At 54.1% G+C, this 26,546-nt stretch overlaps 3 protein-coding genes across 16 annotated transcripts in view; 2 read left to right on the top strand and 1 right to left on the bottom strand.

The window, feature by feature from the left end:
- The first annotated feature begins 282 nt into the window (after positions 1-282).
- On the top strand, positions 283-8,957 carry SLC48A1 (solute carrier family 48 member 1). 2 transcript variants are annotated; one of them, XM_072357973.1, is made up of 3 exons: positions 283-469; positions 6,357-6,524; positions 7,554-8,957. In XM_072357973.1, the coding sequence occupies exons 1-3, from the start codon at positions 331-333 to the stop codon at positions 7,688-7,690; spliced, it is 444 nt and encodes a 147-aa protein (XP_072214074.1). In that variant the 5' UTR covers positions 283-330; the 3' UTR covers positions 7,691-8,957. The 2 variants fall into 2 exon arrangements, with proteins under 2 accessions (XP_072214074.1, XP_072214073.1); XM_072357972.1 differs by having other exon boundaries at positions 6,354-6,524.
- Positions 8,958-19,499: 10,542 nt separating this feature from the next.
- Positions 19,500-19,985, top strand: LOC140263295 (twist-related protein 2-like). The gene has a single exon (XM_072358131.1). The coding sequence runs from the start codon at positions 19,500-19,502 to the stop codon at positions 19,983-19,985; it is 486 nt and encodes a 161-aa protein (XP_072214232.1).
- A 3,013-nt stretch (positions 19,986-22,998) lies between these two features.
- HDAC7 (histone deacetylase 7) overlaps positions 22,999-26,546 on the bottom strand; it is a 58,522-nt gene continuing 54,974 nt past the window's right edge. For all 13 annotated transcript variants that reach the window (XM_072358004.1, XM_072358008.1, XM_072358003.1 and 10 more), the window contains 7 exons: positions 26,215-26,334; positions 25,820-25,917; positions 25,608-25,726; positions 25,313-25,446; positions 25,016-25,100; positions 24,665-24,803; positions 22,999-24,342 (listed from right to left, as the gene is read on the bottom strand). In XM_072358004.1, coding sequence (XP_072214105.1) covers positions 24,297-24,342; positions 24,665-24,803; positions 25,016-25,100; positions 25,313-25,446; positions 25,608-25,726; positions 25,820-25,917; positions 26,215-26,334 — 741 coding nt within the window. In that variant the 3' untranslated portion in view covers positions 22,999-24,296. The remainder of the gene's footprint in view (positions 24,343-24,664; positions 24,804-25,015; positions 25,101-25,312; positions 25,447-25,607; positions 25,727-25,819; positions 25,918-26,214; positions 26,335-26,546) is intronic.

Below are 26,546 nucleotides of genomic sequence, written 5' to 3'. Positions count from 1 at the left end.
CTGAAGACCCCTTATCTCCCCCTCAGATCCCCACATCCCTACACTCTCCCGGCACCCTCACACTCTCTGTCCCACCCCCTATCCCCCCTCGTCCCCCCATGACCCCTCCATCCCCCTTATCTCCCTCCATCCCCCACATCCTTTACACCCTCCGTTCTCCCTACGCCCCCTATGACCCCAAGTGTCCCCCCCCACGTAACCCCCCAAGGTCCTCCTGGCCGCAAGGGGGCGCTATTCAAAGGGGGGGCGGTACCACGGGAAGGCCCAGTGGGCGGAGCTTAACGGGGCGGTGGGCGGAGCTTCGTGCAGTGGCGGCGGCGCAGCGCTCGGATGGCGGTGAGCCGTGCGCTCGCGGTGCGCTTGGCCTACTCGGCCGCCGGAGCCCTTATGGGTTTCTCGGCTTTCTTTACCTGGAGTTTGGCTCCCAACTTCCGACAACCAGCCACGGCCGCAGCCGGGGGGCTCTCGGGTACGCTGGGGTGGTGGTTAGGGGGGTGGCCGGGGTGGGCAGTGTGAGGTAACCCCGCCTCGAGGTGACCCCCCCCCCCCCCCCAGGGTAGCCTCCCCCCTGAGGTGACCCCCCCCCCCTGAGGTGACCCCCCCCCACCGAAGTGTCACCCCCCCCCCCCCTCCCTCAGGTGATCCCCCCACCCACAATATGAGCCCCCTTTTTGAGGTGGTCCCTCCTGAGGTGCCCCCCCCCCCTTCATGAGAACCCCCCCCTTCATATGAACCCCCCCCTTTCATATGAACCCCCCCCCCTTCATATGAACCCCCCCCCCTTCATATGAACCCCCCCCCTTCATATGAACCCCCACCCTTCATATGAACCCCCCCCCCTTCATATGAACCCCCCCCCCTTCATATGAACCCCCCCCCCCTTCATATGAACCCCCCCCTTCATATGGATACCCCCCCCCCCCCTTTGAGGTTAACCCAGAGCTCACAGCATCCCCCAGGCCCACAGGGGGGGTCTTTGTGCCCCTTCCCCATGCCCACAGGCCCTAAAACACCCCCAAAATACTCTGGGTAAGCTGAGCATCTCCCCCAGTGCTGGGGGGCATAGGAGGGGTGTTTGCCTTGGATCTGAATGGGAAAGCTGGGGGTATAGGGGGGGTGTTTGCCTTGGATCTGAATGGGAAAACTGGGGGGGGAGGGGGGAAAGATGGGGCTGTTAGCATGGGGAGAGTGAGGCTGCAGGAGAGAGGATGGGGACAGGTGGGTTTGGGGGCAGCCTGTGGTGTTTTGGGTGCTCTCTTTTGTGTGTGTGTGTGTGTTATTGAGGGAGCAAAGTGAGTCCTGGCTCACTTTGGTAGCTGAGCAGCTCGAGGGTCTTTATGGGGCCGAATGCAAGTGAGCACCTGGAGGAAGAGCACAAAGTGAAACTTGATGGGGAGCAATGGCAGCTCTGCACTGTGCAGCTCACTGTGGGTCATGCCATTCAGTTCTTTCAGCTTCACCTTCTTCCTCATCCAAAAGAGCTTTAATTCCAGCTGGAATTGGAGTGAAGCTGAATGATTCTAACGTGCTTATCTTGCTTTACTCGGTGTTGTAGGGCCCGAGCAATGCATAGGGAAATAAGTAATGTTTTACACTGCACCTATGGACTGTCTTTGCATTCACAGAGGAGGCTGCATTCTAAAAGGAAGCTGGTGAGAAAGCAGAGAGAGAAAGCATCCTGTGCTGCTGGAGTCACTTAGGTTATTTATCTGCTGGGAGGTTTGTGTGCTGGTTACCAGGTAGTGAAGGTAGTAAGGGGGAGATAAAGGTAAGCAACAGTTGAGATAACAAGTGGTCATTTGCTAGTTTGCACTCTATATACACTCAGACATAGAGTCTCAGTGGGATCTCAAAGCCTGAGAAAGCCATTAAGGAAAGGCAGAAAGGCTTTCAGTGTGTCCTGCTGTTATGACGGAGCTGTTTGAAGGAGGTTCCTTTCCCTCTTAGGTTCTTGGCTGCTTTTTCCTCCCCCTTTCTGCTTCACTTTTTTGCCTCCTGGTGTTTCAGGAGGTGAAATTCTTCCCCAGGTAATTGCAATGAGATTTCAGCCTTATTACTCCTGCTCCTTGTTCTTGCATTCTGTCTCACCAGCAAAGCAGGGGCCAGGAAGGAACGGGAGCAACCAGTCATGTATGGAAAGGAGCTTTGAAATCACTTGCTGCCCTTCATTGGTGTTCATTGCTGGGAAGTCTCTCCATGCTTCCCTCCTTCCTTCCAGTCTTCTTCTCTGCTTTAATCTTCCCATTTCAGTTCAATTACCTCTCCCTATGAAACCAGAAAGAGCAGCAATTGAAGATGCTGAGCAGCCACCTTTCCAGTCTTTCCAGTCTTTCATAACAACAACCACCCCCCCATCACTTATACACACAGCACTGAGGAACATCGCAGCTCCCTGATCTTCGCAGGGCAACCTCAGCACCTGGAATGTGGTTCCTGCGTTCATGTTGGCCATCTCAGTGCTCTGCTCTTCCATTCCAAGCCACTCAAAGAGACTTTATGGGCTCGTTTCCTGGCCAAACAGAATGCAGTTTGTGCTGAGCTCAATGCATGCTGCACATAGATGCGCTCGTAGCTCATCTCACCTGCATTTATCAGGTAAATGTGGGGCAGGTTGGCTTGTTCCCAGCCCAGAGTGAAGGCAGCGTGTACAGAAAGCATTGCAGTTGTGGAGCAGAGCATGGTCAGGTAGTGGGATTCATATACAGGGCACTGCATGCTTCTTCTATTCCATTGTCTTCAATGGAGGACAGCACACTGAGGGGAAGCCCTGCTGAGTGCTGAAGGGGGAGCTGGATCCCTTCAGGTGCTGCTGAAGGGCAGGAAAATGTGCTGTTGCTTTCCTCTTAAATGCCCTTTTTCACACCCCCTGCCCAAGGACAGAAGGGGACGTGTGCTGGTAAAGCATGGGCTCCTTTTGGGGGTGGGTACAGCTTATACCCAGTGCACAAAGGAGGGTTTGTGTGCATGCAGAGGGCTCTTCAAGCACTGCAGGCGTCCCCATTGCTCACCACAGGCTTCGTCTTTTCCAGGGCCATTCAGGCACTCTTTAATGCGTGCTTTGTTTTGTTTTGCTTTTGCTTTGCTTGTGTTTTTTCTTTCCCTCATCGTTTGCTCTCAGCTGCCTGTTTCAAGCCCCAGGAAGAGGAAGGCTGGCTGCAGAGCAGCTCCCTTGTGTGTATGTGTGTGCACATGCTTCTCCTTGGCCTCACGCCGTTGTTGTTTTGTCCCTGGGATCCACAACACCCATCCGTGCTGTACACGGCGTCCTGGCAGGCTGCAGCGTGCTCCGAGCTCAAGAAAGCAGCTGCTCTGCTGTTCACTGCCAGCAACACTGCTTTGCCTCACCAGGAGCAATGGGGAAGCCTCGTCATGGCCCCTGTTGGAAGGGACTTCAAGGATCACGAAGCTCCAACCCCCCCCACCACATGCAGGGCCACCAACCTCTGCATTGAATACCAGCCCAGGGCCCCATCCAAGCTGGCCTTCAACACCTCCAGGGATGGATGGGGGGCATCCACAGCTTCTCTAGGCAGCTATTCCAGCACCTCACTGCTCTCTTGGTAAAGAACTTCCCCCTGACATCCAATCTGAATCTTCTCCTTCAACTTCAAAGCTGTCCTGCTGTTATCTGCCCCTTCAAAGACTTGGCTCCTCTCCTGTCTGTAGGCTCCCTTCAGGTCCTGGCAGGCTGCAATGAGGTCACCCAGCAGCCTTCTGCAGGCTGAACAAGCCCAGCTCCTTCAGCCTGTCTTTGTAATGGAGGTGCTGCAGCCCTCTATGCATCTTCATGGCTTCCTCTGGACCCTCTCCCTTATCTTTGTTGTATTGGGAGCTCCACACCTGAACACAGCACTGCAGAAGGGGCCTCATAAAGGCAGAGCAAAGCAGAGAGGGACCTTTCTGTCCCTGCTGGCCACCCCTCTGCTGATGGAGCCCAGGATCCCATTGGCTTTCCAAGCTGTAATCACACACTGCTGGCTTATGGTCTGTTTTTCACCCCCCCAGGAACCCCACGTCCTTCTTTGCAGGGCTGCTCTCAAGGTCTGCTCCTCTCAGTCTGTATCTCTGCTGTGTCAATGCATGTCAGCATTGTCCTGTTGCATTGCCAGGCTGCAGGCTGGGGTCGATCCAGCTGTCAATGAGAGCTCCTTTCAACTCCATCCAAGCTCAGTGTGGGTGCACTCCTGGATTGAAGCTACGAATTAAAGGCATTTAGTCAAAGCTCCTGCTAACCACCATTAAAGAAAACAAGCAGCCAGCCCCGTTGTTTCAGATGGATCGTTTCCTTTTCCTGGAGCTTTGTGTGCTTTTGGGCAATGAGTTTTTTTTTCGTGTTGTTCCACTTGTTTGCTCCAGGTCGGAAATCCCTCCATTGTGTTTGATTCTGCAGCTCTCATTGCAAGACTCAAAGCATGAGGGGAGTGAATCCAACCCAGACATGTTGTGTGCTGCAATGGGAGCTGATGAGCAGCATGAATGCAGTTCAGCTGGGGAGCAGAGGTGCAGGTTTGGAGGAGGAGCAGATTTGAGGCGGGGGGGGGGGGGGAGATGGAGGTGAACAAAAGCTGAATGCACTGCAGGTCGAACATTGCACGCCTTAAATAACCAAGCTTTTATTCCCTATTCCAGCTAAAAAGCCTTCAAAAAGGCCCTTTTTGAGCTGAAGGAGCGAGCTGTGATGCTACAGTTTGGGTTAAACACGCAGGGTTTTTTTGCTCTGGGCCTTTTCCATGCTCTCTTTCCTCCTGTCCCCCACTTGTGCTGATGCAGATGCTGATTCAAACAGCTCTGGGTGCTCATTGCAACACTTCGCCATTATAGAGAAGAAGCAAACAAGTTGAGGGGGGGGGAGGAAGAAAAGGCACCTCATGCTTTGCCAGCTCCATTGCTTCACTGGAGGATCTGAGTGCCCCCAGGAGACAGGCGAGCATCACATGGCTGGAGCTGGATGAGTCTCCTTCCCCTCTGCTTCACGTGTGTATTGCTGGGTGAAAGGATTCCCTGTTCTTAATGGGCCTCATGACCCAGCTCTGCGTGTTGTGATGCTGTCAGCAGGCTTCTCTTCTTTGGGAAGTGCTTGGTGTGGGGTTAAGGGGGGATTAGCTGAGCTTCCTTCCCAGTGCTGTGTCAGGCATTGGGCTGAGCTCAGGCCTGCTGACAGCTCATGTGCTGCCTCTTCTTGCTGCCTCTTCTTGCTGCCTTGCATTCAGAGCCCTGACTCAGCACTTGAGCTGAATTCTGCTGACTCATCCGGAAGCTTGCAGCAGGGAAGCTGCTTGTTTTGCACGCTGCATAAGCCGGAGCTCCCCTCCATCAGCAGCTTCAAGGCATTGCAAAGCTGAGGAACATCAGGAGGAGCTGAAGCTTTTGCTTTCGCTGTTATGGCTTTTATCTCCCTGAGCCACCTGCCTGCCCTTTGGGTTAATATGGCTCATCCAAGACCCCAAAGAGACAGAAAGCACCGCCAGGTTTGCTAGCAAAGAGCTGCCTTTGTGTAGGTTCAGCTTCGTTTGGAGATCAGAAGGGCTGCAAGCAAGGAGCTGCAAAGCAAAACCCAACACAGTGCTGCTGCTTGCTGGCTGTGGTGCTCAGCTGCCATCCTCCCTGCTGTTGTTTTTGCACTGTGCCACAAAGCACTGTGTGTTCTGCAGGCTGGGATTGGAGCTGTGCTGTTGGCTTGGAATGGGGGTCACTGGTGCCAATAGGGCTGCTTGATGGGATGGGGGGTCATTGGTGCCAATAGGGCTGCTTGATGGGATGGGGGTCATTGGTGCCAATAGGGCTGTTTGATGGGATGGGGGTCACTGGTGCCAATAGGGTTGTTTGATGGGATGGGGGTCATTGGTGCCAATAGGGCTGTTTGATGGGATGGGGGTCACTGGTGCCAATAGGGCTGCTTGATGGGATGGGGGTCACTGGTGCCAATAGGGCTGTTTGATGGGATGGGGGTCATTGGTGCCAATAGGGCTGTTTGATAGGATGGGGGTCACTGGTGCCAATAGGGCTGTTTGATGGGATGGGGGTCACTGGTGCCAATAGGGCTGCTTGATGGGATGGGGGTCACTGGTGCCAATAGGGCTGTTTGATGGGATGGGGGTCACTGGTGCCAATAGGGGGGCTGCTTGGTGGGGCCAGGGGGCAGAAAACAACCACAACTGCCCAATCCTCACCTCCAAGTCTCCTTCCATTGTGGCTCCTGGAGCACAGGAGCAATGGGAGCTGTTCTATGGGTCTCTCCAAGCATTTGGAGGGGGATGTATGTGAGGTGGAGGTCGTCCCGCTGTGTTTGTTCGTGGCCTTCTTACTGCTGAGTGCTGCGTTGCCGTACTGACTGCCCTTGCTGTCTGATCAAGCAGGTGTTCTGGCGCTCTGGGCCCTAATCACGCATGTGATGTATGTGCAGGATTACTGGAGGACCTGGTTAAAAGGGCTGAGGTTCTTCCTCTTCATCGGGATCCTCTTCTCAGCTCTTTCCGTGGTCGGATTCTGCACATTCCTCGTCCTGGCCATCACCCAGCATCAGTGTGAGTTGATCTGACCTCAGTTCTTCCTCCTATAGAAACCACAATGTACTTAATATAATATGACAGATAAAGGGGGAGTGCTCTTATAACTCTGCTTCTTCAGCACTCATAGAGCAGGTGGGTGAGGGTTTGGGAGACACATATAAATCCCATAGAGCCCCATGGAGACCCATATAAACCCCATAGAGCCCCACAGAGACCCATATAAACCCCATAGAGCCCCACAGAAACCCATATAAACCCCATAGAGCCCCACAGAGACCCATATAAACCCCATAGAGCCCCACAGAGACCCATATAAACCCCATAGAGCCCCACAGAGACCCATATAAACCCCATAGAGACCCACAGAGACCCATATAAACCCCATAGAGAATCATAGAATGACCAAGGTTGGAGAAGACCTACGAGATCATCCAGTCCAACCATTCACCTCTTTCCAATAGCTCCCACTGAACCATGTCCCTCAACACAACATCCCATAAGAAAAGAAACCCCATAGAGCCCCATAGAGACCCATATAAACCCCATAGAGCCCCACAGAAACCCATATAAACCCCATAGAGCCCCACAGAGACACATATAAACCCCATAGAGAATCATAGAATGACCAAAGTTGGAGAAGACCTACAAGATCATCCAGTCCAACCATTCACCTCTTACCAATAGCTCCCACTGAACCACATCCCTCAACACAACATCCCATAAGAAAAGAAACCCCATAGAGACCCATAGAGACCCACAGAGACCCATATAAACCCCACAGAGACCCATATAAACCCCACAGAGACCCATATAAACCCCACAGAGACCCATATAAACCCCATAGAGCCCCACAGAGACCCACACAAACCCCTCAGAGCTCACATAATGACTCCCAATGGGTAAGGGGTGAAAGTCAGGAAGTCTGGGTGGGTTTGGGGGGTGTTAAGGGCTGTTTATTGTGTGTTTTTCTTTGGGGTTGAGGTGGGTTCAGACCGTGTGAGGGATAAAGGGGGGGGTTGATAGAAGTCCCTTTTTCTCTCCTAGCCCTGACTGATCCCAGAAGCTACTACTTGTCTTGTGTCTGGAGCTTCATCTCCCTGAAATGGGCTTTCCTGCTCAGCCTCTACGCCTACCGGTACAGGAATGAGTTTGCAGACATCAGTATCCTCAGTGACTTCTAACAGCTGGGAACTTTTGCTCCTGTCTGAAAAGGTGCTGGATGTCTGAGCTGCCCCCCAGCGGTACGTGCAAGAAACACACAGGAGGCAAGAGAAGGAAACCACCCAGTGCTGCTTGGTTTGTCTGCAAGAAGGGTTTTGGGTTTTGTTTTTTTTCCTCCTAATTGCTTTTACTCAACCATTTAAAGTTTGGCTCACGCTCTCAGTCTGTTCCTTCTGTCACTTCCCTGTGTCTGGCAATGAGCTGCAAGGCTCCATCTGCTCACAGACAGCAGGTTTGCATCCACACCCTCATTGCCCCAATGCTCCGTGGGGGTTCATGTGGGTCAGAAACCCCCAGTGTGGTGGGGACTGTGGGTTAATGCCTTCAGGATGCAGCCCCTGAGGGTGTGCACAGCAAACAACCCTGCTGTGTGCAAGCCAAACCCTACACCAAACTCCTCCTTGCTCTGCCCCATGGAGAGAAAGGGAAGGGAGGCCCTGGGTACCCCCAGCATCCCGTATCTCCTATAGTGTGATACAGCTGAGATCAAGGAACATCTTTGGCTCAGTGTGTACAGCAGAGCAGCAGGCAGCTGTGCCAGGGGGGGGAAGGCTGGGAGTCACTAAAGCCAGACCTCACTAAAGCCAGAACTCACTAAAGCCAGAGTCCAACTGTGTGGAACACACTTTGGAGCCTCAATGCTCAGGCTTTTAAATACTAACCCCTCCCTTCCTGCTCTTGCAATGGCAGGAGGTGCAGCGATGATCCCTGCTGACCACTGGTGCAGTCTGCAAGTGCTTTTACACTGGCTTGTCCTAACCCATCTCCTACACAACACTGCCCTTGGGTTTGCTGCTTGGCTGCTATAAGCTGCTGCTGGTCCCTTCCCATCACCGAGTAACATCACAGCAAGGCCAAGCATCCAAAACTCCCATCACTTTGTTCCCCCCTGGAGGTTTTTAAACATGATTTACTCACAGTGAACCCACTGAACCCAACCCCTTGTTGTTGTTTCCCCCCCCCTCCCCCTTCTGGCATCTTTTAGCTCTGGACTTTATACTCTGGTATAAAGATGGTGGATGTAAATATATGAGATATATAGATATATATATATATATTTTTACATTGTGCTTTGGTTGCACGCTTGGTTGAAGGCCTGGCCCTGCAGCGGGGTGGTGATTGACAGCAGAGCTCGTCTGTGTGTATCCCAGCATCTCCTTGTACTAAACCACACTGTAACTCCGATGTGATGCCACAATAAGAGCAGAAATACAGTCTCTTTCTCACCGGACCAGTTGCCTGTAGTCACTGCTCCAAGTCAAGAAGGGGGGAGGGAAAGGGAAGGGGAAGAGGAAGGGGAGGGGAACCAAAAAGGGAAGGGGAGGGGAAAGGGAGGAATGGGGAAGGGAAGGGGAAGGGAAAAGGGAGGGGAAGGGTAAAAGAAAGGGAAGGGATCGTGTTCTCCCACCCTGATGGAGCAGGGGGGTCTGCACCCATGGGTGCAGTGTAGGCAGCGGCCAGCAGGGGGCAGCAGCGAGCTGCCGTTGGGTAAGCAGAGCAGCAGCGGGGGGGGACCCATCTGGGTGCCCCCTACCCCATCCCAGCAGCAGGGTCCCAGCCAAGCCCACCCTGAGGGCTGCACCGAGCCGTCTCCCACCTCACAGACCCACCTTCCTGCAAGCTGAAGGCTGCAGAAGCTCTTATTTCACACCCACTGGGGCCGATGGGGTGGTGGGATGCTCCAGGAGGGGTTTGTTTTAGTGGATGTGAATGGGTCTGTGTGTTGGGAGGTCTCTCCTGGCATCGCTTCCAGTTTGCTCACACGGAAATCCCAGCTGGTTTCGTTCTGCTCTGGAGCCACACGGTCTTCCCAAGTGATGGGGGATGCGATGATGTGATGGGGCTGACAGATGGTGACAGTGCTGGGGGGGCTCCATCCCCTGTGTTGGGTACGGCAGGGCCAGCAGGAGGGATGCTCAGTGATATTAGTGCCCATTGGGGGTCGTTTTACCCACCAGGCAGTGCCAGTGCTGCTCCCAGCATCACCGTGTGTCGCACCATCCTTTCTGGTCCCAATGGCTGCAGGGGGCTGAGGACAGGGAGGTGACATCCCTTCTCATTTCAGCTTGCAGAAGGGATGAGGGTCCCCTGGGCCATACCCTGCCCTGTGCTATGGGATGGGGGGTTTTCTAACCCAACAGGACAACGTCCAGCACCTTCTGATCCCCATCTCTGGGTCTCAGCACCTTCCAAACCAGCTTGAGGAGGGTCTTGGGGGGCAGAGGAGGATCCCACCTTCCTTCCTGAGCAGCTCTTGAAGACGTTCAAAAAGCAACATGGATGAAAACTTAACAGGTTTTTTGCATCTTAGCAATCTGCTTTCAAGATGTGGGCAGGACGGAAGCGGCCTTTCAAAGGCTCTGAGCACCCCCCCCCCCCAACCCTGCTGGAGATGCAGGATGTGACCCTCAGAGAGGAGGAGGATGCTCAGAGCCTTCAGCCTGCTCTGAGCCCATCCATCCTGCTCTTGTTTCCTCTATAGGGGCTCTGAGGTTGTCCTTAGGGTAGATACATTGTGCTGTGCAGTGCTGTGCCCATTGCTCCCAATGCTTGCTTTCCCCAGCCTCACATCAGGACCAGCCCCCCCCCCACCCTCACCATGCAAACAGGGAGCCAGCTCAACACATATTTGCTCTTTGTTTAATGGATGTTGCTTGTAACTATAGTCATAATAATAATAAATAGCCACTTTTCATAATGGCAGCCCTCTCATGCAACGTCCCCCATGGAGCAAAGGGATGCCAACATGAGCTGTGATGGTGGACCTGGGCACATTGGGGGCAGTGCTGGTGCAGGGATAGGGCAGGATGAGGCCATGGAAGGGCTGGGATGCTGGGTTATGGTGGGGTGTGATGGGTGCAGGGGGTGGTGGTTGTGGTTTGGTGGGGTAGATGGGGGTTTGGGATGATGGTGGATGGGGTTGGATGGGGTGGATGGGGTTAGATGGGGTGGGTGGGGTTAGATGGGGATGTGGTTTGGTGGGATGGATGGGGTTTGGGATGATGGTGGATGGGGTTGGATGGGGTGGATGGGGTTAGATGGCAATGTGGTTTAGTGGGGTTGGATGGGGGTTTGGGATGATGGTAGATGGGGTTGGATGGGGATGTGGTTTGGTGGGGTTGGATGGGGGGTTTGGGATGATGGTGGATGGGGTTGGATGGGGTGGATGGGGTTAGATGGGGATGTGGTTTGGTGGGGTTGGATGGGGGTTTGGGATGATGGTGGATGGAGTTGGATGGGGTGGATGGGGTTAGATGGGGATGTGGTTTGGTGGGGTGGATGGGGGTTTGGGATGATGGTGGATGGGGTTGGATGGGGTGGATGGGGTTAGATGGGGATGTGGTTTGGTGGGGTGGATGGGGGGTTTGGGATGATGGTAGATGGGGTTGGATGGGGTGGATGGGGTTAGATGGGGATGTGGTTTGGTGGGGTTGGATGGGGGTTTGAGATGATGGTGGATGGGGTTGGATGGGGTGGATGGGGTTAGATGGGGATGTGGCTTAGTGGGGTTGGATGGGGGTTTGGGATGATGGTGGATGGGGTTGGATGGGGGTGGAGATGTTGTTCACTGGGGTGGATCCTATTGGATGGGATGGATGGGGAGAGGGATACATGGGTTTGGATGCTGGACCCAAGGACCCAAAGCCTGGCCAAGTTCCTCAGCTCATCACCTTCATCACCCACTGGTGATGTCTCTCCGTGGGCTGTTCACCCCCTCTGTGCAATGGGGCCATGCAATTTACCCCCTCTTTTGGCTACGTAGCAGAGAAAGGCTTCAGATGAGGTTTGGGAATGCAGAGCTGAGCACCAAATCCCACCGTGCCAAAGGGGATCTGTGATGCTGCAGGTCTCAAGAGCCAAAAAGGCAGAGATGGGTGGTGGTAAAGATCAGATTAAAAGCCCCCAATGGAGCCTGTTTAGTGCTGGGATAAGAAAAGCACAGAGCTGGGAGGCAGCCATGGTCCTATAGGGAGGGAGGGGGGGGGGGTTGAGCATCACACTCAGAACTGGGAATGGTTATTTTTAGGGCATCTTTCAGCTTGGAGAAGAACCAAGGCAGTAAAAATGGTTCAATGTGGTTCCAATATTAAACACACACACGAAAGAAGAAGAAAGAAGAGGCTGAAAATTGCCATTGGGTTGAAGTGTTGTATCTGGGAAGAGCCTTTGAGGGGAGGTAAGATTGATGGGGGAGCAGTGATGGGCTGCAGTACTTTGTTGAGGGGTTATGGACCGGTTCTGGCACTGCTGGGGGGGTCCCCATTGCTGAGGTTGGGCTTTGGGGTCCTCTGCTATAGCTCAGTGCTTTGAAGGCCACGTAGGGAGGGCTCATTATGGGAATCATTACAGCAAAAACTGGATTTTTAGGGTCCAAAGCTGAAAACCAGCCCTCAAACAAAGGTCTGATGCACCCCATGCAGGAAGATGGAGCCACACTGTGTGTGTGTATATGGGTGTGGGGTGGGGAGCTGATGGACACAGTGATGCCCACTGTGATGCTACAAGCTCTTCCTCCTTCCCAAACCTCTAAATCTCTTGGGTTTTATGTTAGATTTCCTATAGTTTTCCACCCTGGGAAAGGTTTGAACAATGGGGTGAGATCCTTCAGGCTTTACCTGGGGGCAGCTTCACCCATGGATGGGGATGAGGATGGAGGGGGAACCCTAACCCTAACCCTAACCCTAACCCTAACCCTAACCCTAACCCTAACCCTAACCCTAACCCATCTCCATCTGCTCCCATCTTTAGGCACGGCCTGGTCTCATGGGAAGGGATTCAGGTCCTCTTTCCCTCCCCAATGCACGATGTGGTGTCAGCAGCAAATTGCTTTCACCTTCCTGATGGTCTCTGGGGGGAGCACAAAGGTTGACCCCAACCCATCCCATTGGCACCCAGTTAGCGACGGTCCCTTCTTCCACCCCATCCCATTTCCCTCTGCTTTTTAACGAGCCCTTTTTTCCTATGGAGCAATTCATCAGGAGTGTTAATGAAGTCCAGACAGAGGAGATCTACAGCGTGGCCTCCCTTGGGAAAACAGGTTTTGATCAAAGACAATTATCGGGTGAGCCCAAGGTGAAGCCGTTCTTATCCAATTATCCCCCCCCCCCCCTTCCTCCTCCCCAATCTTTGATAGCTTTTCCCTTCCAGATTTCCTCCCAACCCTCAGGTCACACTCGTTGCCTCCCTCACCCCTCCTGGCAATAAAAGCTCTGTATTTATTGACCGTCCTTCCTCCATTGGTTGCGTTTTCCACCCACTCCTGCTATTTATTACCAATAGGGGTTGGTGGGGTGGGATCCGGTGCTTCACCTTCATCCCCATCAGCTCCTCTTCCTCCTCACCCAATGAAGTACTTTGGGGTGGCATCCAAATTCCCTCTCAGCTCCCCCCCAACCCCCTTTTCTGAAGGGTTTTCCTGTTTCCAGCTCTGTTCTACCATCACTTTGCCCATCTCTATTCAACCCCCAAATGATTTCATCCATCAGTGATGGCAGAGGGTCCTGCAGGGAGCAATGGGGACGGCCCCATATGGCACTTTGGGGTTGGTTCTGGAGAAGGCATTGGGAAGAGACCACCATCTTTGGGGGCTGATTGAATGGGGAGGGGAGCAGATAGGAAAAGAAGGAATGGGCTTCAACTGCAGTAGAGAGGTTGGTGGGGGGGGGTTGAAGGGGTACTGACTGCCCCCAGGCTGTGGTTTGATGCTGGGTGATCCCTTCTCTCCCTTCAATGCATCCCTTGTTTAAATCAATGCCATCTCCAGTTTGTGCCCTGGCCGTTCCTTTCAGCCTTCCTTGCAAGCTTTAAGCCGATGCATCAGCCCAATAAAAGCCCAAGAACTGGAGAGAAACCCAACCCTACCCCCATCCCCCCCACCCCCCCCCCTCACCCCCCTCCTCCTTCCAGATCAAACGGGTTTCAAATCAGAACCGAATTTCCTCTGACAAAATGAGGAAGGTCTGTCTCTCGCATCGACCCCATTGGCTGCTCCCCCAACAGCACCCAACACCTCCGCTTCGTGTCCTCCTTGGGGTGGCTCTGTCAGCTTACCCAAGGGGTGCTGTCACCCTACGGGTGGTGACAAAGGGTTTTGTGGCTCCCACATTGAGCACATTGGGTTCATAGGGGGAATGCGAGCCAGAGCATCCCTAGAGCTGCATCCATCCCCCCCTTCATTGCTTGGGGACGGGGACAAGCTGACATCTCGGCCATCTGCTCCCATGTCCCATCAGCAAAGTCCCCCTTTGCAAATGAAAGCTCCTCGTTGTGGTGCTCAGGAAATGGGCCTCAGCCCCAGCTCCAAAGCACCAGAACTCGTTCCAGGCGCCGAGGGAAACGTTTCCTTTCATCTCAGGCCAGGAGTGGAAGCAACCCTTTTAGTCTTACCCCTCCACCCCCCCAACAAGCCCAGATGGAGCTTTGAAGGCTTGCAGGGCCCTCCCACATGTGCTGCTGGGGCTGTGAGCAGTGTCTGCTGAGGGATGGGAAGGTGGGGAGCAGCCCCATAGAGCTCAGCACTCAGACATACCCAAATGGGGCCACGATCCCACAGCTCACCCAGCCCCATCACCAGGCATGGGGACATCCATAGCATAGAGGGCAGAGGGAGCACTGCGAGCATCTCTTGTCTGCTTGGGGTTTCTGTGGTCACTTCTTCCCCATCAGGAAGGTTGTTTGGGATGGAGGTGGAGCTGCTGCTCTTTGCTGTGGGATGCCTTCAGGGTTTGGGTTTGGGGGGGGGGTATTTTGGAGGGCTGTGGGGAGGGCAAAGGGGTTTCACATGGGTCGTAGGGATGGAGTTAAAGGGCAGAGAAGTGTCACGGAGTCATAGAGGATCAATGAGTCCAACTCCTGTCTGTTGGTGTTGGGGTGGGGAAGGGTCCTCACCCTGCAGCCCTCCTCACTTCCCCCCTCCCCCCCAAATTCTTCCTCTTCTTTCCATCCCATGTATTGATAGCAGAGCAATGGAGGGCAATGCTCTTGTCCCATCCTACCCCAACCCATGCTAAAGACACTGGCCCCATATGGATCCATGGAGAGGACCCAGGGCCTTTCCTCCATGCCTGGCTCTGGCAAAGCTCCATTTTGGCCCAGAGCTCGAAGGGAGGAGATGCTGAGCACTGAGTCAGCTGTGAGAGCCTGCAAAGTCGCTCACATAAAAATAACTCGGCGTTCTTTGGGACGTGCATCATCAGCATCACCCGACTGGCTGTCTGCTCTGTGCTTTGTGGCCTTATCCCACTGCAAGGCTTCGAGATAACAGCCTGAGGATAACAGCCTGCTTTCTTGGTGCCTTCCTTTTTCTCCCCCCCTGGATGGGTCCCATCCAGCTCTGCTTGCATTGAGAAGGGAGAAACCCAACTTCCCTTCATGATTCTCACTCCCATTTCCAACCCATCCCAAGGCAGTTTTGCTCCCTGCCCTTCCAGCACCTTATTTATTGCTCAGCTTTATTTCCAGAAGCAGATGAAGCAAATCCTCCCATAAATGCCTTCCTTGTTGCTAATATCTTTGCTTTCCCACAGGCTTCAGGAGCCAATTGCAGGAGGGCTGAGTGGATCCCTGCATGGGGATGGGTGGAGGTTGGGGTGGTTTGGTAACTGCACACACACAGCCACATCTCCACCTCGACTCTGTTCCTTTGGAAGCAGGAGATGGTAGGATCAGCATCAGCAGGATGGGAACCAATGGGGCTGGGATGGAGCCTTGTGTTCTGGGAGTTACCCAGGCTGGGGCTGGCTGCATACTGGGAGCACTGGGATGGAGCTCTGTGTCACCAAGGCAAGGAGTTAAAGGATGCTGAGTTCCCGCTGCCCCCCCACCCCGGGGGTCTCCCATCCCCTCCATCACCGCTCGACCCCCCCCCCCCACCCCACCACGGGGCTGCTGGGAGGGAGGGGAGGTGTCAGGGATGGCTGCGGGGCGGGGGGCCAATGGGGAGGGTTATTTGGGGGGGGGGGGGTGGGGGTGACGGACATCTTTTAGCTCTTAAAAAGTCCGCTCCGTTCCAGGAACTCGAAGTCACCGCGAGAAGGAAACGAGCTGCTCGGGCGTCCATCAGCGCTGCGGGGCTCGGATCAAAGCCTCCCGCAGCCCCGAGCCGCCCCCCCCCCCCCCCCCCCCCCCTCCGGTCCGCCGTCACCTCGGTAACAGCACGAGGCTGAGGATGCTTCGCATTTCTCTTCGCCCCGCATCTGTTTCCACTCTCGGGCCGCGATAACGAGAAAAAGCTGCGAAACCGGAGCTGCTCCCCCGGCCTCCAGGGGCTGCGGCTGTTCCCGGCTGCCTTTAATGTCGGCGATTTATTAGGCTGATCCTCCTTTATTCTGTTCTATTCTGTTCTATTCTATTCTATTCTATTCTATTCTATTCTATTCTATTCTATTCTATTCTATTCTATTCTATTCTATTCTATTCTATTCTATTCCATTCCATTCCATTCCATTCCATTCCATTCCATTCCATTCCATTCCATTCCATTCACTTTATCCCATCCCCATCCCATCCCATCCTATCCTATTCCACCCCGTTCCATCTCATCCCATCCCATCCCATCCCATCCCATCCAACCCCAATCCATTCCATTCTACTCCATCCCCATCCCATCCCATCCCTATCCCATCCCATCCCATCTCATCCCATCCCCATCCCATCCCATCCCCATCCCATCCCCATCCCATCCCATCCCATCCCCATCCCATCCCATCCCCATCCCATCCCATCCCATCCCATTCCATCCCATCCCATCCCATCCCATCCCATCCCATCCCATCCCATCCCATCCCATCCTATCCTATCCCATTCCACCCCATTCCACCCCATCCCACCCCATCCCACCCCACCCCAATCCATTCCACTCCATCCCCATTCCATCCCATTCTATTCTATCCCATCCCATCCCATTCAACCCACCCCATTTATTTCACGCAGGGTGAAAGTGGAGGTCATCGTCATCCCCTCTAACAAAGAGCCTGCACAAAAAAAAGGAAGAAGAAATGAAACGAAACGAGATAATAAATAACAATAACAGAACTCAACACCAAAAGGAACCTCGCCGTCGAGGTTCGCTCTCTGATTTTGTGCCTGGAATTATTTGCAGGCGCCATCAAAGCGGAGCTGTGGGCTCACACATGGAGTGTGTTATCCTGCAGGTTCACAGCCCGGGGTTGAGCAGCACGGAGAGGGGAGGGGGCAATTTTTAAACCCCCAAGTTGGATTTGCACACGCTTGCGTGTGTTCTGTCCCAACCTCACTCTGTGCAATGCACATATAAAAGGGGTGTTGGGTTGAGCATCCGCACTCTACGCCACTGGGTCAAGATGCTGCTCTGGGTTAGGGTCAGAATTATGGGTTCAGAGCTTGGGGATGTGAAAGTCTTCTTGGTTTATGTGGTGGAGGAGCATCAGCTCCGTATCGAGCTCCTTGTTGGCACGTGTGCACCCAACGAGCCCTTGGGTTCGTCCTTGGGCCGTCCCTTCTGACCCAACCACCCTATGGTTGTATGGCCTTCAAGGACTCTTCCACCCCAACCATCCCATGGTTCTATGATCTTCTAGGACCCTTCCATCCCAACCATCCCATGGTTCTATGACCTTCAAGGACCCTTCCACCCCAACCATCCCATGGTTCAATGATTGTTAAGGACCTTTCCAACCCAACCACCCCCACAGTTCTATGATCTTCAATTACTCTTCCATCCCATCCACTTTATGGTTCTATGATCCCCAAGGACCCTTCCAACCCAACCACCCCATGGTTGTATGATCTTCTAGGACCCTTCCATCCCATCCACTTTATGGTTCTATGATCCTCAAGGACCCTTCCATCCCAACCACCCCATGGTTGTATGATCTTCTAGGACCCTTCCAACCCAACCATCCCATGGTTCTATGATCCTCAAGGACCCTTCCAACCCAACCACCCCATGGTTGTATGATCTTCTAGGACCCTTCCAACCCAACCATCCCATGATTCTACGACCTTCTAAGAAAGCCTCAGCTCCGTTGTCTCATTTGATGGCACTTCTTTCTCTCCTCTTTTAATTTCTTCCTTTCCAAAGCTCTGAGCAGTTCCCACCACCTCATCAACCCAACCAACATCCACATCCTGCCCACTAAAAGCCCCCCAAGTGGAGTGAATGGGACCAAAGGGAGCTGAGCAGAGGCAGAGGGTCGGGACGTGGTGAGAAATCCAACCTTTCTCCCATCTGGTGGCATCTCACTGAACCGAACAATCCAGGCTTCTTTTTTCTTCCTTATTTCTCTTTTCTCTCTGCATTTTTAAGGCCTGAAATGAGAGCTATAAACCCCCCCCCCAGAGAGATGGAAAGAAAACCAAAGTTCTCAAAACCAGTTTGGCAACGCGTGACCTTCCCATGAACAGTTTATACCAAAGCTCTTCCAGCAACGTGCACTGAAAGAACAGACTGAAATGTTTGAGGGGAGGAAAACACTCTCACCACAAAACATCCAACTGAGGGTGAAAAAGCCCCATTGAGCAGCTCGGGGTGAGTCGTTGGTTGTCTCCATTGATCAAAGAGCATCCATATCCATTTGCTTGGGGATATCAGCACCAACCCTGGGCTCTGCAGGAGATTGAAACAGAATTAAGCTTGTTTTGTGGGGGAAAAAAACCTCAAAACCCATCAATTAAAAGATAAATTAATGAACAAAAGCCAGGCAAAAGCCCGTGCCCCAGCTGGTGTCAATTGGCCACCATCCCGTTCCTGCTGATCTCAGCCAGTTCCTCCAAGCACGGGATCAGAGGAGCCAGGATCTGCCTCAATTCTCCCCTCCCTGGAGGGATTTTTCTCTCTCCCTTTGTTTTCTCTTGCTTTCCCAGGCCCCTCTGATCCATTGTCTTCCCGCATTAGGAACAGCTGATATTGGCTGCTGTCTTCAACAACGGTCGCGTGTGAGCAGCGCACTGAGCCCTACCAAGAAAAGCCATTGGGCTTCCATCCTCTCCCAGCATTTCCCTTCCTTCCTTCCTTCCTTCCTTCCTTCCTTCCTTCCTTCCTTCCTTCCTTCCTTCCTTCCTTCCTTCCTTCCTTCCTTCCTTCCTTCCTTGACTACTAGAACTGTGGACAGAGGAAGAGAAGTGGGTGAGTGGGTGCAAACTCAAACCCAATTTGGGTTTGGTGCTATTCCTTAAGAGCAATGGATGCCCAACAGAGTCACATCTTCCATTGGGTTAAGAGCACATCCATTGCTCATTGGGGCATCCATTGCTCCACGCTTCCACTTGAACATCCCATGGATGGAAGTCTTCTCTTCCATTCTGGATGGATGAAAACTGCTGGCTGGCTTTTGTAGGGTCTTAAAATTAAGACTAAAACCAAATCATCCTCCCTTGGCCTCCATGGCTGGTGTTCACATCGGCATAGGCGACGTCCGGGCAGCAGGCAGAAGCATCTGTGCCGGAGGGCTTGGGGGGTGTCAGTGGAGGAGGGAGGGAGGAAATCTGGAACCCATAAGCTCCAATGCTGTTTGCGTTACCTTGCACCGCTGCATTGGTCTGCGCCTGGTCCGCCCCCGTTCCTCCTCACCCTATCAGCAAAAGCCATTCCCCAAAGTTATCCGAACGCCCTCCTCTCCTTCGCCCAAAGGAAAAACCAACGGAGCTCCTTGGAGGGCTCTGCGGGGCTCTGGAGGAGTTTGGTGGGGTTGAAGGACGGATGCTGAGCGTCACCTCCGCCGATGCTCCGCGCGCCGTGAGAGCACGAAGGGAAAAGCTCCTTGGTTACAACATCTGGTGGCTGCCAAGAAGATGAAGGAAGAAAACATGTGCCCAGAGTCTCCCGAAGGCAGCCTGGTTACCAGCGAGGAGGAAGGCGAGAGGCTGCACAAGAAATGCCTCCGTAAACGAGGCCAAGTTGGCAAAGCTTTGGAGGACGGCAGAGCCTCCTCTCCGCAGGGCAAACGCTGCAAGCGCAGCCCGGTGCCGCAGTCCTTCGAGGATGTGCACACACAGAGGGTGATTGCCAACGTCAGGGAGAGGCAGAGGACCCAATCGCTCAACGATGCCTTCGCGGAGCTGAGGAAAATCATCCCCACGTTGCCCTCCGATAAGCTGAGCAAGATCCAGACCCTGAAGCTGGCTGCGCGCTACATTGACTTCTTGTACCAGGTGCTGCAGAGCGATGAGCTGGACCACAAGATCACCAGCTGCAATTACCTGGCCCACGAGAGGCTCAGCTATGCCTTCTCTGTCTGGAGGATGGAAGGGGCTTGGTCCATGTCTGCGTCCCACTGAGCCGGGGTATGTATGGCGAGGGTGCAGAGTGCACCCGCATCCTACATCCCACTCTGCGTCTCCCAGCCCACCCCCTTTGTGATCCACATGCTGCAACAAACCCAGCTCATCCCTGCTGGGTCTAGGAATCCCTAAAGAAGGATTGGGTTTTCCTTTGGTATTTTTGGGTCCCAGCTCTGGTGTTGGGGTCAGAGCCCACCCGGTGCTTTGGGGAAGACAACTGAAAGAGGAACGGGGACTCCATCTTCTTGCGTCCCAATGAGGGTCACCCAATGGGGGAAAAAAAATCCCTTTTCTTTTCTTGGTCACCCTGGTGTTCATCCCTCCTTGGGTGCTGCTTGGCCTTATTGGAGATGCTGTAAGAATTGATGGAGCTGTGCCCAAAGCTGTGGCTGCATTACGGCCATAAAGGGCCAGAAAAGGGGATTGAAATGGTGCACAGCCCTATTCCTAAGCCTGCAGTGCAGTGTCTGCGGGGTCCCCATCTGTGTCATTGCAGGCTGTGGGTTGGGACACTCTCAGACCCTCCTGAGTTCCATCAGTTCTCATTGCCTTTGTCTTTAGGGTGAACCTGGAGGAGGCCGGAGGGCAAAGTTCTCCTCTTTGCCCCATCCTCGTATCTTGAAAGAGAGGAGGGAGAGGGAAAGGGGGAGAACTGCCCTGCTGAGACATTGCCAGGCTGGGAAGCAGCCCCAGTGAAACCCAAACAGGGACCCTGGGTGAATCCACTGCTAAACAGCCCCAATTCCAGGGCAGCTCTGGAGACGGAGGCGCAAACGGAGGCTGAAGATGGAGAACGTTCCCATTGGGATTTCACTGCCGTGATTAAACTCTTACTTCCCACCCCACGGCCCCAAATGTGGGGCTCTGCAGTTCCACCCCCAAGGATGCAGCTGACATTGAGGGTCTGCACAGCTCTGCTTATAGGAGAGATGGAAACGTGACCGGAGTGTGGAGAGCTGCAGGAGGAGCCCAAGCTGAGGAGCACTTTGCTAATGGACCCGAGCTCTTCCCTTGAGGACTTCGGGGCTTTTTTGGTGAGGGTCCCTTCCTATTGGTTGCAATCTGAGCTGATGGGCAGCTCAGGCTCCTGCCGCTGACTTCCAGACCTCTTTATTAGAGCTGAATGCTTGGCAGGAGCTTAACAGAGGAACGAAAGTCCTTTCGTGATCCTAAAGACCTTTCTAAGTGAAAAACCTCCCCACCAAATCCCACTCCCACCCCCCACCCCTCGTGGTGCCCTGGCTGCTCTCATTGCCCAACCTCAGCATCCATCCCCGGCTGCAGGCGGAGCATCCTCGTGTTGCACGGATAACGACCTGCTTTGTGCCAACCTGCAGCGACACTCGCTTCCAATTAGCAGCTCCCGTTCGGGCTGTGCGATGGGAGGAGGATTTGCTGAGCAAAGAACAATAAGAAGGGAGCGTTGCCGGCCCTGGGGAGGCTCCATTCGCTCTCTCCCGTAGGTGAATTAACCCGGAGCGTGCAAAGGGACCTCAATGTTCTAATGGAAAGCAGCGAATGGAAGTCAGCCTATTAAATATCAAAGGGAGCTGGAGGAGCTGGATGGGGATGTGCCCTCGTTAAGCGGGAGCCATCATCCGGGGAAAGAGGGATGGAGCCCTCGGGCAACCAAATCCATGTTTGAAGTCCCCGAAAGCTCTGAGCTCTCAGCGCATTGAAATGGTTTCTGTTCTGCTATAGGAGAAAACGAAGCTGGGAGCACAAAGTGGGGAAGGAGGGAGGGAGAAGGGAGATGGGGGGGCGATATTCTGTGCCCTTCATTTGTCCCCCCCATACCGGATTTATCGTCTGTCTCTCTCGCGTTGCCTTCACTTAATTGTCTATCTTGAAAGACCTTGGATAAATCTTCCCTTTGGGGACCTGCTGCTCTCGGTCGGAGTCTGCTTTGTCGGGGGGATGTTTATAAACACGTCTCATTGCAGGGCATTAAAACGGAGGGGCAGGGAAGGAACCCCGAGGAGGGTGGGAGGGGGGGGAGCTCTGTTTAGGAAATGCCTTGAAATCGGTGTCAAAACGGGGCAACACGGGGCTCATTTGTGCCCTTCTCTGTTTGGAGCTGCAGCATCCGCCCCCATTTGGTTCTATAAGAGGGATGATGAATTGCCTGAACGCTGTGAAATCTGTGCCTTGGGATTTCCCAATGGGTCCCATTGCTGGGGATGGGGGGGGTTGTAAAGAAGGGAGGCACTGTGGTCTCAGTGCAGGATGCTGCCCACCAAGAGCACTGCAATGGGGTTGGGCTGCAAACATGTTGCTCTGGATGTGCTGGTTGTGATGGGGAAGGGATATTCAGTGCACATGGGGCGCTCCCCAAAGCCCCCCCCAAGCCTCAAAGCTCTGATGTTGGGTCAGCCCATGGGCTCTGTCACCAACTTGGAAAGGCCTCGGGTTCGTGCTGAGCCCCAAAGCGAGCAGTTCTATGGCCAAACCAGCAGCTGTGGGAGCCGCAGAGGGGGCAGTGCTGGTGCAGCAGCCCATGGCACAGCTGTGTGCTCTCACAGGCTGTCATCAAGCAGAAAGTGAAACCAAAGGGCTGGGAAGGGATGCGTGCAGCGAGGAGCTGTGCTGGAGGGCCGTGCTTTGGGATGTGCCATTGCTCCAAAAGGGTTTTGTGTTGCTGTTCCCAGAGCTGGAATGTGCTCCTTAATCAGACAAGCAGTGCAGGGTGGGCTCAGGGGGTGAATTGCGTGCATCCCAATACTGGAGAAGCAGCAGCTCCTGCCCACCACCCCCTGGGATGGAGGAACAGCATCCACCCCAGCGTGAACCAGAGAAGACAGAGAGAGCTTTGGGGTGCTCTGCAACCCACTGTCCCCCTCCTATCCCTATGGCTGCCACAGGGGATACCCTCAGTACATAAGAGCACACGGTGACTTCTTCCCCCCCCACCCTCCCGCAGAGCTCTGGGCAGTTTGAGACACATCAATGTTTATTTTTTCCAAGATATTCTTTTTTTTCTTTCTTTTTTTTTTTTTTTCTTTTATTTTTTATACAAAATTTCCTCCCTGTGCCTGCAGATGGAGCCTGGCTGCCCCCCCCCCTGAGCTCAGCACCCCATCCATCCCCTTCCCCCACACCAAGCCTAGCTGTCCATTGAACCCCACTGTGACACCCAGAGCCCAAGGGGTGGAGAGGAGGGGGACACAGGGAAGGATGAGGCTCTTGGGGTGAGGATGCTCTGTTGCATTATGAGAGGAAAAGAAGGCAAATCCAGCTGGATGCAGCACTTCAGGGGGGCTGACCCCATCTCTGGTCATCCCAATACAACCCAGAGGGTGAGCAGGACTGGATCTGATCACAGCTGGAGAAGTGGGTGCAGACACCAGTGACACCAGGTGCCACTTGATCCAAGGGGACACTGGAAGACAACCCAGGGACTGCAGGGACACAGATCCTCAGGGCAGTGGGTTGTTGGAAAGGGCTGAAGGCACCTCGGTAACATCCACACACACACACACACAGGTGTTTGTTCCCAAAATTCCCATGGAAAAGAAGAGTACATAAGGTTCACATTAGCACATCTCATATGTATATAGTGCAAATCAGAGCCCCAGCACCAGAGGGGTTCGCTCTCTGGTTAGTGGTTAAGATGTCCCACAGGTGCAATCCTGGGCACTGCAGGCACTCTGGCCCTCGCTCTTCCCCAGCTGCAAAGCAATGGGTGCATCATCCAATGCTTTCCAAACCCTTTCTCGTGCAGAATGAGGTCACAGCCCACAGCACTGGCAATGCTTGCTCCCACCTCGTGCCCTACTGGAGAGGAAGAGGAGCACTGGGGATGCCTTTGAGAGCCTCTCCCTCTCAAGCAAGACAGAGAGCTGCTGCTCCACGGGACAGCTGGCTGCAGAGGAGCTCTGGGTGCAGAGTTCTGATGGTGTAGCCACAAGATCCATCCCATCACCCACCCCTTCCCCCGAGCGTGAGGAAGATCCCAAGAGAAGGGCAGGTCTGCACCAGAAAGATGGTGGCCTCTTGCACGTCCCCAAGAAAGACTTTGGGTTCTGAAGGTTGGGGACTGATTGCAGGCACAGTGTAAGGTGGCAGCACCGTGCTGTGCAGAGGGAGGTTGATGTGTTCCATCTGTCCCAAGCAGGAGGGCCTGTCTCCTGGGTTGGCTGCAGGAGCATCCTCTCTTGGATGTGTGGCAGCCAAAGGTCCAGCCCCTTTCAGGACCGTGACTCAGAGAGTGAGTGGCAAATGGGAAGCCAGGAGTGAAGAGAGAGCACTGGGCTCAGGAAGAGTCCAACCACGTCCTGGAAGCAGGGGAGCAGAGAACATCACCGCTCATCACTGGTTCATGGGCTCCTCCTCTTCCATAGGCTCATCTTGTGGCCTGGAGAAACACAGTACATGAGATGAGATCTGCTCTTCCCAACACAATGCATTCCTTTTAGTGCTCATCACCTGGCATATCCAGCTTCCAGCCCCATTGCCTGGGATGAGGAGGTTACAGGACCAGAGCTCCCAGTGAACAGAATGGGCACAACATCCACCTCCCACCCTCTGAGACCAGTTTACATCCAGCACCACCCAGAGCTCCCTACAGGGCTGTAGGACACCAACCCCCTGCTGCCAACCCAAGCATCCCTAAGGCTCAGAGCTCAGCACATGGACTGTGGGTCACCTGCACATCCCAGGATGATAAAGAGCATTACCTCTTCTCCACCATCACAGCCACTGAGAGGGAAGCCAAGGCTGTGACTGTCTCTACCTCTTCTGCCTCGTGGTGCTGAGCCTCCAGGAAGGAGCAGCCCAGTTTGGAGGCAAAGCGCTGCACGGCCACCCAGTATTTACCTGCAGGGGAAGCAAAGGTCAGGATAGATGTTGGGACAGGGGTTGCCCAGGTGGCTTCCCATGGGAATGCATGCAAGTGGCATCAACCCACTCCAAGGAGGAGGAGGATGGTGGAGGGCTCCACCAAAGTGCTTCATTCCCTGGGTGGTTTTCCTATGGAGTAAATGGCAACGCTTGGGCCATCCATGCTAACTCAGCTGTGGGACACTCACTTTGGACCTGGATCACGGCTTCCAAGGAGCGCACAGCGTTGGCATTGGGCTTCTGCCTCATGCTCTCTTCTGGGAGAGGGTCCAGCTGCCAAGGGGAGAGATATGAAGGGTCAAAGGGAGAGTGTTGTGCACAGGGCTGGGCTCACAGCCACAACCCACCCTTCCACCCTGCTCCCATTGCTCCCAGTGCACCCAACAAGTCCCAGCAACCAGATGGGGAGAGTAGATTCTCCAAAGCTGCACTACAGGGACACAGCAAACCCCCCCCCCAGCCCCCTTTGGGGTCCTGGCTCTCACCTCATTGCCCAGCAAGGCTGACACGCAGGCTTCAGAAGCATCACAGATGGCTGTGAGGTCATGGCCACCTTCAAGGGCCAGGACGATGGCCCCTCCAGCCAGACTCATCAGCTGCTTGGTCATGTAGCCAAAACCTGCCCAGGAAATCCAAGGGGCAGCCATCAGCTTCCCTGCCCAACACAGAGGGGAAAGAGCCCCCTCTGCTGTGCCAGAATAGCTCAAGAGCTGTCCCTGTGAGCTGCCAGCTCCAGCCAAGCAATGGGAAGAGCTCAGGGGGTTGCTTGTACTTCCTTACATTTAGCAGAGACTTTGTAGCCACCCAGGGGTGGCGGGTGGCCATCAGCTGCATCGAAGCCAGCTGATACCAGCACCACGTCGGGGGAGAATTCATGTGCGATTGGCATCACCACCGTCCTGTCAGGGTGAAAAAGAACAAGTAATAAGAGGGGTTAAGGGTTGGCCTGGCCTGAAGATGGGGGAAATATAGAGGAATGCAGAAAATAGTACCTGAAAGCAGCCAGATACTCAGGGTCACCCATGGGGGGGTCAAGGCCTCCAGTCCAGGCTACGTTGACGTTAAATCCCTCACCAGGGCCAGCACCAACCTGGGGGAGAGCAAGGATGATGGTGAAGGGCTGGATGTGGCCATACATGGGTCATATCCCCTCCATCCTCATAACCATCAGCAAGCAGTCCCATGCTTCACCATGTCCTGCACTATGGGAACAGGAAACCTCAACTCTGCATTAAGGCAAAGCAATGGAGACCAGCTACCATAGAGACCTCTGCCTGATGCTGGAGGGGATGGACACCCTGGGGTCTTTCACTTGCAGGACTGAACCAAAGGGCTGCTCCAAAACAGAGCTGTGTGGATCTTGGGGGCCTGTCTGTTCGTTTTATACCTCATCAGCAGCCCCGCTGCCAGGGAAGAAGTTCCCATCGTCGTGACGATGCAAAGAGATGTAGAGAACATCGGGGTCTCTGTAGAAGATCTGCTGGGTCCCATTGCCGTGGTGAACATCCTACAGCAAGATACAGATGGTGTGAGGGCTCCTTTTGTGCACTTGAAGCTGCCCTGCAGTTCAATGGAGCTAAAAGCACCTGGATTCCTGCCCTGCTTCAGACTACCCTGTCTCAGATCTGGTCCCAGTTCTCCCACCCTAACATGACAGGGAGATCCCAGCCATGTTCCTGAAGCCAGACCCCAATTAGGATTGTCTACCCTCAGGTCTAG

Source organism: Excalfactoria chinensis, chromosome 28 (assembly GCF_039878825.1).
Source record: "Excalfactoria chinensis isolate bCotChi1 chromosome 28, bCotChi1.hap2, whole genome shotgun sequence".
Classification (NCBI taxonomy): Eukaryota; Metazoa; Chordata; class Aves; order Galliformes; family Phasianidae; genus Excalfactoria; species Excalfactoria chinensis.
This window is presented reverse-complemented; position numbering and strand designations above follow the sequence as displayed.